The sequence below is a fragment of the Pelodiscus sinensis genome, chromosome 26 (assembly GCF_049634645.1).
Source record: "Pelodiscus sinensis isolate JC-2024 chromosome 26, ASM4963464v1, whole genome shotgun sequence".
NCBI classification, from domain to species: Eukaryota; Metazoa; Chordata; order Testudines; family Trionychidae; genus Pelodiscus; species Pelodiscus sinensis.
The window spans coordinates 16,867,770-16,882,371 of NC_134736.1; the positions used below are offsets into that span (position 1 = coordinate 16,867,770).

Below are 14,602 nucleotides of genomic sequence, written 5' to 3' on the forward strand. Positions count from 1 at the left end.
AAGTACATTGAGAAAGTGATCTGCTTTTTTGAAAGAGAGTGGCCAGACTGAATGGACACTCTCTCACATTTAAGCTGTGATTACTATGGACGGAATGGCCACCAGGGCACGTGTGCTTTTTCCTCTTTCCTCTTCTTCCGAAATAACTCCCTCTTCCCCGTCTCCACACGCCCTTTTCCCAAAGAGCTCTTACGGAAAAAGGCTTCTTCCTCATAGAATGAGGATTGCCAATGCCAGAAACCCCCCTCTGTTCTTTTGATTTTCTTGCAGAAGAATGCAATTGCAGTGTGGACGTTCCTCAAGTTTTGTCGGAAAAATGGCTGTTTTCCTGACAAAACTCTGTAGTGTAGATGTACCCTGAATGGCTGGGGAGTCTAGAAAAGGGCAGTGCCCTCCCATCCCCCACACCATCTCCACACCTCCCCTTCATGGGGAAGGGGCGATGGTAAAGAGTACCAGGTATCTGTTTTCCATCCCCTCTGTGATGTGCAGTGGAGAACTGGGGAGGTAGTGCAGGAATGTCAGGCTCCTCCTTTCCCTTACAAGCTTTCATGGGTGTGTTGCATAAATTGCAAGGTTTCGTCCCCTTGGAGGCTAGTCTGATTTACCCCAAGAAGAGAGTCACACTTTCAGGCTGGGTCCAACTCAAGTTTATTGGTTGCAACCAAGGTACGGCTAAGGAACTCAATGTTCAAAGCAGAGCCGACCCCCAACATCTCATATGCAGGGGTTTTTATAGGGTTAACATCCTTCCTGGTTTAGGTGCCTTAACATGATAGGTTACTTCATTTTTGACATTTAGCATTCCTATAGGTCAGGTTAATTTTCCCAATGAGGTTAAATACAATGCCTACTTGCTGACTTTGCAGTTACAGCTGTGTTACATTCATTCACTTTTGCTGAACAATGGGTGAGCCATACTTCCCTTTTTCCTTTCCTGCTTGAGCCGGTCACAAGTTTAAAGGATGTGGAATCTATCCATATCTCTACTTAACAGAAGACTGGTTTCACTTCCCCTCGTCTCCTTATTATAAGTTATTACCTGTGACAGGCCTTGACCTTTGTCATGTCTTACTCCTATACAAATAGCAAATATATCTAAGCATTAGCAATGTATAATTATTGTACGTGCCCCTCATAGGGGAATCAATGGCTCCGGGGGATTTGACTTCCCTTTTATACATCAGGTGCACAGGTTGAGCCACACTCTAACCTAATAGGGAGGATTGTTTGCAAAGTAAGATGAAGATATGCTCACTTTCCTAGCGCTTTGTTCCTCTTCACCCTACCATGTGTTTATCTTGTCTTTTTAGATTATAAGATCTTCTGGCCTGGGAGTGTCTACTGTTACTCTGTGGGCATGTCTACACAGCAGGGCAAAACTTGAATAAAGCTATGCAAGTTCAGCTACATCAATTGTGTAGCTGAAGTCTAAATAGCTTAATTCGGCTTTTGGTGCTGTCTACACAGCACGAAGTTGAAGGAAGAACATTCTTCCTTCCACTTCCCATACTCCTTGGCTACGTCTACATTGTCATGATCTTGCGCAAATACTCTTTAACGGAAAAGTTTTTCTGTTAAAAGTATTTGCGCAAGAGAGCGTCTACACTGGCATGTGCCTTTGCGCAAGAGATGTGCTTTTGCGCAAGAGCATCCATGCCAGTGTAGACGCTTTCTTGTGCAAGAAAGCTCCAATGGCCCTTTTAACCATCGGGCTTTCTTGCACAAGAAATTGATGTTGCCTGTCTACACTGGCCTCTTGTGCAAGAACACTTGCGCAAGAGGGCTTATTCCTGAGTGAGAGTATCATAGTTCTTGTGCAAGAAGCACTGATTTCACACATTAGAACGTCAGTGTTCTTGCGCAAGAACTCCCCACCAGTGTAGACAGGCAGCATGTTTTTGAACAAAAGTGGCCGCTTTGGTGCAAGGTCACGCCAATGTAGACACAGCCCATGTGAAATGAGGGTGTGACAGACTGCTGGCTAAGCAGCCTGGCTGAAAAGGCCAATTGCAGATTGGTGAGCAAGCCCAGGCCTGAAGGGCTAATGGAAGCAGCTATGGGCCTCATTAGCCAGAGGACTAGATAAGGCAGCCAGAAGGTAAGTGAAAGGAGGGGAGCAGAGTGAGGAGGCAGGGAGTGTGCCCCAGGCAGAAGGAGAGGCTGGCTGAGTTTGCTGTTATCTAAAAAGCTTTGTAAATAGAAGGTGGTGGGAAGCTGACAATAAAAGGCACAGGTAACTGCACCAGAGAGGGTCTCTGGCTGATTTGTGGACCAGAAGGTGTCTCAGGGCAAGGGGCCGGAGCGAGGACCTTGCCGCAAGGGTTACAGGAGTCAGAGTAAGAAGTCCTCCAGGTCGTCATTATTTTGAAATAACGGCTTGCTGTGTAGACACACTCTTTGTTATTTCAGAATAATGTTAGGGTATGTCTACACTAGAAAGTTAGTTCGAACTAACGGACGTTAGTTCGAACTAACTTTCCTAGGCGCTACACTAGCGCTCCGTTAGTTCGAACTTAATTCGAACTAACGGAGCACTTAGTTCGAACTAGGTAAACCTCATTTTACGAGGACTAACGCCTAGTTCGAACTAGCTAGTTCGAATTAAGGGCTGTGTAGCCCTTTAGTTCGAACTAGTGGGAGGCTAAGGCTTCCCAGGTTTCCCTGGTGGCCACTCTGGCCAACACCAGGGAAACTCTATTGCCCCCCTCCCGGCCCCGGAGCCCTTAAAGGGCCACGGGCTGGCTACTCACTTTGTGCCAGTTGCAAGGCTGCAAGCACCCGTGCCTGCACAGCCTGCACCTGCCACACCATGAGCCAGCCATCCGAGGGCTCCCAGCCCTCCACTGCTCCCCACGACCAGCCTGGCGGCTCCCGGGAGCCTGCCCGGGGGCGCAAAAGGCGGGCGCCCGCCTGGTCAAGTGCGGAGATCGTGGACCTCATCGAGGTTTGGGGGGAAGCCTCCAATGTCCACGATCTCCGCACTAGCCACCGGAACGCGGCCGTCTATGGACGCATGGCTGCCAGTCTGGCCGCCAGGGGCCACCAGCGCAGCCGGGAGCAGGTGCGCTGCAAAATTAAGGACTTGCGGCAGTCCTACTCCCGGGCCTGCCTGCCAGGGGCTGACCCGGAGGCCTGCCCCCACTTCCATGCCCTGGACCGCATCCTGGGGCCTCATGCCGTCCCTGCCCCCCGGGACGTGATTGACCCCGGGGCAGAGGGACCGCTCCTGGAGACGGAGGAGGAGGAGGAGGGCTCTGAGAGCCAGGAGCCTGCCGCCAGCCTTCCCAGGACCCGGGACCCCCGAGGCACCCCACAGAGCCGCTCGCCTGCATCATCAGAGGCCGGGGAGGCGTCCACCTGTGAGTACCCTCGTGTTCCCCTTATGTGTACGGGGGGCTGGGGCAAGAGGGAGCCCCGGGACCGTGCGCCTGGGCCTTGCCCACCACGGAGCAGCAGCTGGGGATCCTGCAGGGGCCCTGGCCTTGCAGAGGGGAGCTGGGTTTCACACACCTGGGCCCCTGGGGTTATTGACCGCTGGTCTTCTTGCACCACAGCTGCAGCACCGGGGCCTGCAGGGCGCACCACACCGCCTGCAGCAGCCGCCCGCGCCCGGGCAAGCAGGACAGCCAGGAACCAGGAGGACTACCAGAGGCAGCATCTCCGGTTCCTGGACCGACAGCTCCGTCTCCAGGACCACTGGGTCCAGGAGGACCTCAGGCTGCGCCAGAGGAGTCTGGAGGCCCTGGAGGAGCAGGGCCGTGCCCTGCGAGGCCACCTCCAGAGCCTGCTGGACCGCTTTCCATTTCCTCCTCCCCCTGCTCCCCCTCTTGCTCCCCCTCTTTCTCCCCCTCTTGTTCCCCCTCTTTCTCCCCCTCTTGCTCCCCCTCTTGCTCCCCCTGCTCCTCCTGCTCCTCCTGCTTCTGCTCCTGCTTCCTCCACACCCCCTGTCCTCTCTGCCCCCCCCCACAACCATTCCCCACCGACGCCCCCGGACCCGCAGTGTGGCGAGACGGGAGAGGCAGCCGGACTCCCACCCCTGAGCTTTCCTTTCCCTTCCTCCCTTCCCTCCCCTCCCCTTCCAGCTCCCTCGTCCCAGGTTTCCCCCTCCCTTCTCCCACCTTCATTCCTCCCTCCCCCACCCCAGTTCTGTGAAATAAACAGACTTTTTGTTGGAAAAACAGGTGTCTTTATTTGACAGTAGGTAGGGAGGGGAAAGGGGAAGGGGGGGGTAGGGTGGAAGAGGGCCCCGGTGGGGCATGCAGGGAGAGGTCAGTCCTCCTCCTCCTCCACCTGGAAGCTCTCCCGCAGGGCTTCCCGGATCCGGATGGCCCCCCGCTGGGCTTCCCGGACAGCGGCGGTGCGGGGCTGACCGTAGTGTCCAGCCATGCGGTCAGCCTCAGCCATCCAGGCTGGCAGGAAAGCCTCCCCCTTCCGCTCACACAAATTGTGGAGCACACAACATGCCGCCACCACGGGAGGGATGTTGTGCTCGGCCAGGTCCAGACGGGTGAGGAGGCATCGAAAGCGGGCTTTCAGTCGCCCGAAGGCCCCCTCCACCACGATGCGGGCCCTGCTCAGCCTGTTATTGAAGGCCTGGCGGGAGGGATTGAGGTGCCCCGTGTAGGGCTTCATGAGCCACGGCTGCAGTGGGTAGGCGGCATCCCCCACCAGGCAGACGGGCATGTCCACGTCCCCGACCCTGATGTGGCGGTCGGGGAAGAAGGTCCCGTCCTGCAGCCGCTGGCACACGGAGGAGTTCCGGTACACCCGTGCGTCGTGTGCTTTGCCGGACCAGCCCACATTTATGTCCGTGAACTGTCCCCGGTGGTCACACACAGCCTGCAGGATGACGGAGAAGTACCCCTTGCGGTTCACATACCGGGATGCCTGGTGTTCCGGGGCACGGATGGGGATGTGCGTCCTGTCGATGGCCCCCCCACAGTTGGGGAAGCCGAGGGCGCCGAATCCCCGGATGACGGCGTCCGGGTCGGCGAGGCGGACCACCCTGCGGAGCAGCACCCGGTTGATGGCCTTGACCACCTGCGGAGAGAGACACAGCAAAGCGTCAATCAGTGGGGCGCCCGGGTGGCTGGGAGCGTGCGTGCCCTGGCAGTGCCCCGCGCCCCACTCCCAGAAGCAACCCCCCTGGCGGCGTGTAGTACGGCCGGGACAGCCCGACCCCTCCAGTGCGGGGCGCTTTCGCCTCCTCCCGCCCCCCCCTTTGTCCCTGGGGCGGCCCATCCCCTCCTCGCAGCCCCCCTCCCCCCCGGCTCGGTGGCCGACGAGCGCCGTACCTGCATGAGCACTGCTCCGACAGTGGATCTCCCCACGCCGAACTGGTTCCTGACGGATCGGTAGCTGTCCGGCGTGGAGAGCTTCCAGAAGGCGATGGCCACCCGCTTCTGGAGGGGGATGGCGGGCCTCATGCGAGTGTCCCTTCTTTGCAGGGCAGGGGCGAGCCACTCGCAGAGCTCCAGGAAGGTGTCCCTCCTCATCCTAAAGTTCTGGGTCCACTGTCGGTCGTCCCAGTGCTCCAGGACGATGCGGTCCCACCAGTCGCTGCTGGTGTCCAGACGCCAGATGTGGCGGGGCACGCCGGTGCCGGGGTGCCGCCGCGGCTCCTCCACGGCCCTCAGGGCGGCCAGGCGGAGAGGCAGGGGGCTGACGTTCCCCAGGTGGTGCCAGGCAGCCTCGAGCCATTGCTGGCAGGCTTGCAGCAGCAAGTCCAGAAAGTGCACCAGAAGGTGCAGGGCGAGCCGTGGCTCCATGTTGCCACCTGCGGCGGCCCCCCTGAAGGGAAGCACCGACACAGACGGGCACAGAGACCGACGCTTTGCTGTCCCTCGGCGAGGTTGGCAAGCAAGCAGGAAAAGCTGAGAACCGGCTGTCCGGGGGGGTCCCTTTAAGCACGAGCCTCAGATAGCCTCAGACAGCAGCCACACAAAGCAACTGCTGACCTGATGCCCTGCCAGAACCGGTTTCAGCTGCCCTTAAATGCCCCCCTGCGTCCAATCAGTGTGGACACGCTAGTTCGAACTAGCAAAACGCTAGTTCGAACTAGTTTTTAGTTCTAGATGCGCTAGTTCGAACTAGCTTAGTTCGAATTAACTAATTCGAACTAAGTTAGTTCGAACTAGCGCTGTAGTGTAGACGTACCCTCAGTTATTTTGAAATAATGCTGCTGTGTAGACACAGCCTGTGTTTGTACAGCAGAGTGGGCTCCATTTTTGGTTTATTCCTAGATACTACCATGGTCCTTTTAGATTTCATATCTGTTCTGATGCTCAAGAGGACTTGAGGAATATTTTAAATTGTTTTCTTAAGAAGGAATGTTGCTATCAAAGATTTATCTTTAAGTTGTCTCCATATTTCTTTTAAATCTTTTCGGAGTAACTGGATGAAAAGAACTGGGGATGATGTTTTCTGGTCTCTTATTCATAGAGGTGTTACTTGTCTATTGAGTCCTTGTCATAAGGTTTTATCTGGAACACTGTTCTTCTAAAATACATAACATAATAGTTTAGTGCATTTAAAGGCTCCTTTCTTTCCCTGCTTCTGCTTTTTGAGTCTTGGAACAGAGGAGTAAAAGGCAGAGGAACAGCCAGACTATGAAAAAAGAATCTCTTCTTTAATTCTGCAGTTTCATTTTGACAATTTGCTAGAATGTGGTCTCTCTTTCATTAGAATTATTGTACTTTTGGGACAAGCGATAAAGAATTATGCAGCTAAAAGAAGAATTTTAATTGGACATTTCAGATAAAATAAAGCAGAGAATTAAGATTTTTGTGCAGAACAGGTAACAATAAAAGTTAGAAGTATCTTTTCCAGAAAAATATTCAAGGAGAATAAAAAGGGTATAGGATTCATACATATAACAAAATTACATTTTGTATTTCGTCCTCATTTTTCCTCTTTGTTATCTCTAGCTTAACCTAGGATGTTATATTTATCACAACCTCTGGAATACCAGTGGCTGGGTATGAACGAGCTATTGAATCTTTAGGCTGAGGTTTTCAGTTCACTTAGGGGATTTTGATGCTCTGTTCCATGGATATCTGTGGATACCCTGACTTTACCTTCTGGCTGTCTAGCTGTCTTTATACATAGATACATTTAAATCTATAATTTCGGTCTATCTGAAAAATATATATATTTGATTTTCTCCTAACTTCTTAAGTTCCTTATCTGCTTAGACCCTGATTTAATAAGTGTCTTTCTTGCAGAGATGTGCACACTTGAAGTTCACTGCAGGATGAGGGTCTTAGATAGCAAGCTCTTCTGGGCAGGGATGTTATACTTGAAAGAATTTCACAGGATCTTTTTCAGGAGAAAAGGCAAAATGCCACATTTATTGAGAATGTAATATTTTTCTGTGATATGCATATTCACACACACACACACTGATTTTTTTAAGTACCCAATGTTTCCACGTAGTCATTTAACTTTGTGTTTTATTTGTTTATGTTTATTCTTTTCATTTTTATCATTAGACAAACCTTGTGTTCCATAATCATCTTTTTCTCCCCAATGCAGTGTTATTAACACAATAAACAACAATGCCAGCAATAAGAAAAACTCCAAAAGGAAACAAACTTAAAACACAATCTTTGTTGCAACAGTAGATCCATGGTATTTTAGATTGATCTTCAGCTGATACCACATTTTTTGTATTTTTCTGAAAGACAAAAAAACCCACATTTTTTTCCCTTTGGGGTGGTAGATTATTGCTTAAAATACTCCTTTCTTTTACAAATATTCTTGCTGATTCCCCTGTTTTGCCTAAAATTACCCCCATACTTATCTATGTCTTTGTTCCTAGGCAGGCCAGGTTTTAATGACTTCTGCCTTTTAAGGGTTTAGGATTAATTATTTCACTGTTTAATTATTAAATTTATGGTGCGGTATGCCTCAGTTTCCTTCTTATGCAGCAAACCAGGTTCTTAATAGTTTTTCTGCTGTGCAAAGCTTTAAATTTATTCACAGGTACCGTATATTCCGGCGTACAAGACGACCTCTGATGTTAAAAAACATCCCCCAAAAATCGGGGGTCGTCTTGTACACCGGATGCCCCGCCGCCGGAGCCCCTCCACGGCTTTGAAAGCCTCGGGGGAAGCCGGCGGCGGGGCATCCCAGGCGCGCCTGGGCTGCGCCCCCGCCGGAGCCCCTCCGCGGCTTTGAAAGCCTCGGGGGAAGCCGGCGGGGGGGCATCCCAGGCGCGCATGGGCTGCCCCCCCGCCGGAGCCCCTCCGCGGCTTTGAAAGCCTCGGGGGAAGCCGGCGGCGGGGCATCCCAGGCGCGCCTGGGCTGCGCCCCCGCCGGAGCCCCTCCGCGGCTTTGAAAGCCTCGGGGGAAGCCGGCGGGGGGGCATCCCAGGCGCGCATGGGCTGCCCCCCCGCCGGAGCCCCTCCGCGGCTTTGAAAGCCTCGGGGGAAGCCGGCGGGGGGGCATCCCAGGCGCGCATGGGCTGCGCCCCCGCCGGAGCCCCTCCGCGGCTTTGAAAGCCTCGGGGGAAGCCGGCGGGGGGGCATCCCAGGCGCGCATGGGCTGCCCCCCCGCCGGAGCCCCTCCGCGGCGGCGCGGAGGGGCTCCGGCGGGGGGGCAGCCCATGCGCGCCTGGGATGCCCCCCCGCCGGCTTCCCCCGAGGCTTTCAAAGCCGCGGAGGGGCTCCGGCGGGGGCGCAGCCCAGGCGCGCCTGGGATGCCCCCCCGCCGGCTTCCCCCGAGGCTTTCAAAGCCGCGGAGGGGCTCCGGCGGGGGCGCAGCCCAGGCGCGCCTGGGATGCCCCGCCGCCGGCTTCCCCCGAGGCTTTCAAAGCCGCGGAGGGGCTCCGGCGGGGGGGGGGGGGGGGGCAGCCCAGGCGCTCCTGGCGGCTTTGCTCCCGGTGCCTCTGGTCTGCTGGGGACCATCTCCAGCAGACCAGGGACACCGGGAGCAAAGGAGGCGGAGGGGCGCTGGGGTATAAGATGAAACCCTATCTTTTAATTAAAAAGATAGGGGGTCGTCTTATACACTCAGTCGCCCTATACGCCGGAAAATACGGTAGTAACTGAGGGTGTGTCTAGACTACACCTCTCTGTCTTCAGAGAGATGTAGATTAGGCATGTCGAAATTGCTAATGAAGCAGGGATTTAAATATCCCACGCTTCATTAGCATAAACATGACTGCCATTTTTTTTCGAAATGGAGCTCTTTTGGAAAAAAAATGGCAGTCTAGATAGGAATCTGTCGAAAAACAAGCCCTTTTTTGAAAGATCCTGTATTTCTCAAAAAAGGAGGAGTAACGTTAGTTCAAACCAAGGGATTTGGTTCGAACTAATGTGTCCAGGCGAGACTTTCACTTTCACTTTCGAAACAGCTGTTGAGCGGAATAACGCGCCGGCAAGATCATGCTAATGAAGTGCAGGATACTTAAATCCCAGCTTCGTTAGCAGTTTCGGTCGCCTACATTTGCATCCCTAGTTCGAACTAGGGAGCAAGTGCAGACATACCCTGGGTGAATTAAAGGCATGCTGTCATGCACACAAGCACAGCTTGTATCTGTTTTCAGATTTCCGCACTGTTCATACCCTTTTTTTATTTAAGCAAAATAGAAAAAAGGTACATACAGTGTGGAAATGTGAATAATTTCCTTTTACTCTCAGATTTGACTCTTTTTTTTCACCTTCCTTTTCTGGACTGGAGGGTCACAATTTGAGCTTAATTTGCTGACTGGGTATATTCATTATGGGCAATTGTTGTCTTCCCCTATTATCTAGATCATTTGCAGCCACATTTTTCCACAATACACACACACACACACACACACACATACACACACACACACACACAGATGCATACATATAGTCTCCTTGCTTAACATTTCTTACACAAATTATTTTTACACGGCTGTGCATAGATTGCATTTTTAAATACATGTGGGCAGTTAAGTTTCAATAGAAACCCCATATGTTCTTTTAGCAAATTTAACTAAAGTGTCCATAGTCAAATATTTAAATCAGATTGTCTCTTTGCCTGGATTATTTTACAGATAATCCTTAGGAAAAGGGCCCATTTTTCCTTCAGAAAGGCTGCAGAGAAACCAAGAATTCTTGTCCTATAACACTTTTCCTTTTTAGCATTTTTACAACATTTTACCTGCTCAATTCCCTTCAGACTCTGCAGAGTTAACTTCTCATTCTTTTCCCTGAACTTACTTGCTTATCTGCCAAAATGAAAACTTCGTTAGTTCAGATATTTTATCACTCCAAGATTTATTCCGGGGATTTGAATTTCCAATGCCCGTACTTACTGCTTTTTCCAATGCCTGTACTTACTGCCACTACGCCCTCAGGCTCTGAACCTGTTTTCCAATCTCTTTTGCTTGCCTGCCTGCTTGTCTGGGCCTGATCCTGGTCCTGCTTTTCTTGCTGAACAGCCACTTTCCATTGACACAGGCTTTGTTTCACTACCAATTTAGCTAGGAGGCTGGGCTCCTCAACTGGTCCCCACATCACCTGGTGCTTTATCTTTAACATTTTCAATGTCTAATGTTTATCAGCTCCTCACTCTAGTTTACCCAATTAGCTGTTGGGACTTACCAATATTTCTTAACATTTCTAACAATATTTTCAACGAACACTATACAGTACAAACACAGTAAACCTGTACCATGGGCAGGGAAAGGGATCCTAAACCTTTTCTTGATTCTCACGCCTCTGCAGCCCAGGGTATCTATCTCAACACACTATATCCGCACCATGGGCCAGGAAAGGGATCTTAAACCTTTCCCGATTCTCGGGATTCTATGGCTGTGTCTATATTGGCAAGATTTTGCGCAAAAGTGGCCACCTGTCTTGCCGCCTGTCTACACTGGCCGCGAGTATTTGCGCAAGAACACTGATGTTCTACTGTATGAAATCAGTGCTTCTTGGGCTAATACTTTGACGCTCCCGCTCAGGGATAAGTACTCTTGAGCAAGTGTTCTTGCACAAGAGGCCAGTGTAGACAGATAACATCAATTTCTTGCGCAAGAGAGCGTCTACACTGGGCATGGATGCTTTTGTGCAAAAGCAAATCTTTTGCGCAAAGGCACATGCCAGTATAGACGCTCTCTTGCGCAAAAACTTTTAACAGAAAAATCATGCCAGTCTAGTCACAGCCTATGGCCAAGGATATAGATACCTAAAAACAATTTTTCCCCTTTAATTTCTTTTAGTTCCCTCACCCAGTGAGGAGGAAACAAGGAATCTAATCCTTCTTCAAGGAGTGTTCCTGTGGGTGCTCCACCTTAGCTGTCTGGGGCACCGTTGTGCCACTAGACAGAGAATTTAGGTAGCAGTCCCCTCAGTAGGCTGCATATGTAGGGCAGTTGGGACATGCCGGTGAGGCTACTCTGCATGTGCAGCCAACTATCTCGTCAGTTCCTTCTCTGCCACTGACAGATTCAACCACCTCCCTAGGGAACCCATCCCAGTGCTTCACCTCCCTCCTAGTGAAATAGTTTTTCCTAATATCCAACCTAGACCTCCCCCACTGTATCTTGAGACCATTGCTCCTTGTTCTGTCTTCGGTCACTAATGTGAACAGCCTTTCTCTGTCCTCTTTGGAACCTCCCTTCAGGAAGTTGAAATCCCCCCTCACTCTTCTCTTCTCTTCTGCAAACAAACCTAAATCCCTCAGTCTCTCCTCATAGGTCATGTGCTCCAGCCCCCTAATCATTTTGGTCGCCCTCCGTTGGACCCTCTCTGATGCGTCCACATCCTTCCTGTAGTTGGGGGCCCAGAACTGGACACAATACTCCGGATGTGGCCTCACCAGAACCGAATAAAGGGGAATAATCACTTCCCTGGATCTGCTGGCAATGCTCCTTCTAATGCACCTTAATATGCCATTAGCCTTCTTGGCTACAAGGGCACACTGTTGACTCATATCCAGCTTCTCATCCACTGTAATCCCCAGGTCCTTTTCTGCAGAACTGCTACTTAGCCATTCAGTCCCCAGCCTGTAACAATGCTTGGGATTCTTCCCTCCCAAGTGCAGGACTCTACACTTGTCCTTGTTGAACCTCATCAGATTTCTTTTGGCCCAATCCTCTAATCTGTCCAGGTCACTTTGGATCCTATCCCTGCCCTCCAGCATATCTACCTCTCTCCCCTTGAGGAATCCATGATTTTTCGGGGGCTGAGGTAAGGCTCACTGGTCTGTTGTTCCCTGGATTGTCCTTTTTCCCTTTTTTAAAGATGGGCACCTCATTTGCCGTTTTCCAGTCATCTGGGATCTCTCCCGATCTCCACGAGTTTTCAAAGATAATGGCCAAAGGATCCGCAATGACATTTGCCAACTTCCACAGTACCCTCGGATGCATTAAATCCGGACCCATAGATTTGTGTATGTTTAGCTTTTCTAAATAGTTCTGAAATAGTTCACTCTGTCCCCACTCATCAGAACTCTATAGTTTCCCTTCCCCTGCAGTCCTGACTTGTTCTTTCCCCACCAAAGGCTGTTTACCTCCTTACCATACTGAGTTGTCCAGAGCATTAGTCTGGGAGCTCACCTTGTCTGTGAAGACAGAGGCAAAGAAAGAATTGAGTACTTCAGCTTTTCCCACATTATCTATCACTAGATTACCTCCCTCATCCAATAAGGGCCCGCACCCTCTCTGATCACCCTCTTCTTGCTATCATGCCTGTAGAAACCTTTCTTGTTATCCTTCACAGCTCACCAAGAATGTCCCCAGTAAGCCAATCTGGTTGCCTACTATATTTGCTTTGCTGCGCATCCGGATGGTTTCTTCCTGTGCCTTTAATAAGGCTTCTTTAAAATACTGCCAGCTCTCCTGAACTCCTTTCCCCTTCATGTTAGTATCCCAGGGAATCCTGCCCATCGGTTCTCTGAGGGAGTCAAAGTCTGCTTTTCTGAAGTCCAGGGTATGTATTTTGCTATTTTCCTTTCTTCCTTTGGTCAGGATCCTGAAATCTACCATCTCATGATCACTGCTTCCCAGGTTGTCACCCACCCCTACTTCCTCTATTAGTTCCTCCCTGTTTGTGAGCAGAAGGTCAAGCTGCGCATGTGCCCAGTGTGGGCACTCCGGGCAATCCAAGCCAGGACTGCTTTGCAAGCGGGGCACCCCTGAGAACTGTCTGTCCGGGGTGGGGGTCGGGTCCTTTTAAGCACAGTCCTTGGCTAGCCTGAGACAGCAGCTTCACGCTCTAAGTCCTCATCTAATGCCCTGCCGGCACTACTTCCAGCCATCCTTAACCCCGGTTCAGGGTCCACTCTGTGTGGACATGCTAGTTCGAATTAGCAAAACGCTAATTTGAACTAGTTTTTTAGTCTGGATGCGATAGTTCGAATTAACTAATTCTAACTAAGTTAGTTGGAATTAGCACTGTAGTGTAGACATACCCAAAGCTATCGCTAGCTCTCTGTATAGATAGATATCTGGAAATCTCTACTTTCATGAAGTTCCAAACTTCAGGAGTTGCTTACCTGCTTAGACTTTGATTTAGCAAGTGACTTTTGTGCAGAAATTTGCCCCACATGCTGTTCCCTGCAGGTGAGGGTCTTTGATTGCAAACTCTCCTGGGCAGGGACTTTGCCTACTTTTGGTTGGTATAGTGCTTAGCAGAATGAGGCCCCAATGCTGAGCACTGCCAGAATATAAAGACATAATGGCTGTTAGCAAACAATAGATAAGATATATCAAATATTTGAATTGCAGTAGATCCAGGGACAGATGCTGCTGTTACCTACATATGCTGAAATTCTTGACTATCTCCACCGATGTCAGTTACTGCTGGTTTATACAAATGCAAGGGAGATCAGAGTCTGGCAGGCAGTGAGCAGCAACTCCTTCCTACCCCCATGGAGTAACAAACAAATCGTGTTTTATTCTTTCAGTTTCACTACACAGGAACACAGTGTGATTGCTCAACATTGCTGCAGCTTGAATTTCTATTCACATTTCTTCCCTGTGTTATTGAATTGTGAAATCTCAGCGATGTCCTGATTACAGCATTGAGTCTTCATGCTCTGGCATTTAGAGACGATGTCAGATATAAAACTATTTATATATTTGATATTCGCTGGGTCTGAACTCTAAATTCAAGGTGTATCCTATCAGCATGTTCTTTGGCACTGAGATGCAAAATGCTTGTAACGCAGAGGCACTTATACTGAATATACAGTTGAATGCGATATGTGCTACTTTATGCACAGATATTCTGTGATATGTTTCATACAGGACACAACATTGGAGGCATAGCACAAGATTTAAATCAGACATCAGTATCTTGCGAAGGTTGGTAGGTATATGTTTATAAAAAGAAAGATTATTGTATATTTAGGTTCATCCCTCCTTTCTCCCCACATTGTGTGTGTGTGTTGTACTGGTGAAATGATGGAATAGGTGGCTCATTGCCCCTCCATATGTATATGCACATATACATAGAAATTAAAGAGCAAAAATCTGTTAACCCAGGATCTACTCCATTTTTTGGGCAGTGAAAATGGTTTTATATTGTACATTTTCTATTATTAAATACCCCGACAGCCTCTCTGCTGTCATGGGGAGCAAGGCTAGAGGGATGGATCTGATCTAGGGAATCACTGGACTGAG

The 14,602-nt window shown here is 50.4% G+C and overlaps 1 protein-coding gene across 1 annotated transcript; it reads left to right on the forward strand.

The window, feature by feature from the left end:
* Positions 1–2,662: 2,662 nt before the first annotated feature.
* Positions 2,663–7,259, forward strand: LOC142820449 (uncharacterized). Its single transcript, XM_075909272.1, has 3 exons — positions 2,663–3,362; positions 3,558–3,856; positions 7,227–7,259. The coding sequence occupies exons 1-3, from the start codon at positions 2,813–2,815 to the stop codon at positions 7,257–7,259; spliced, it is 882 nt and encodes a 293-aa protein (XP_075765387.1). The 5' UTR covers positions 2,663–2,812.
* Positions 7,260–14,602: the final 7,343 nt, after the last annotated feature.

What these genes read in the sequence shown, in the direction of transcription:
- LOC142820449 (XM_075909272.1), top strand. Translation starts at nt 2,813, where the DNA reads ATGAGCCAGCCATCCGAGGGCTCCCAGCCCTCCACTGCTCCCCACGAC. An exon ending in GGCCGGGGAGGCGTCCACCT is followed by an intron (nt 3,363 to 3,557) that starts GTGAGTACCCTC and finishes CTTGCACCACAG; the next exon opens with CTGCAGCACCGGGGCCTGCA. An exon ending in CCCCTCTTTCTCCCCCTCTT is followed by an intron (nt 3,857 to 7,226) that starts GTTCCCCCTCTT and finishes TCTTTCTTGCAG; the next exon opens with AGATGTGCACACTTGAAGTT.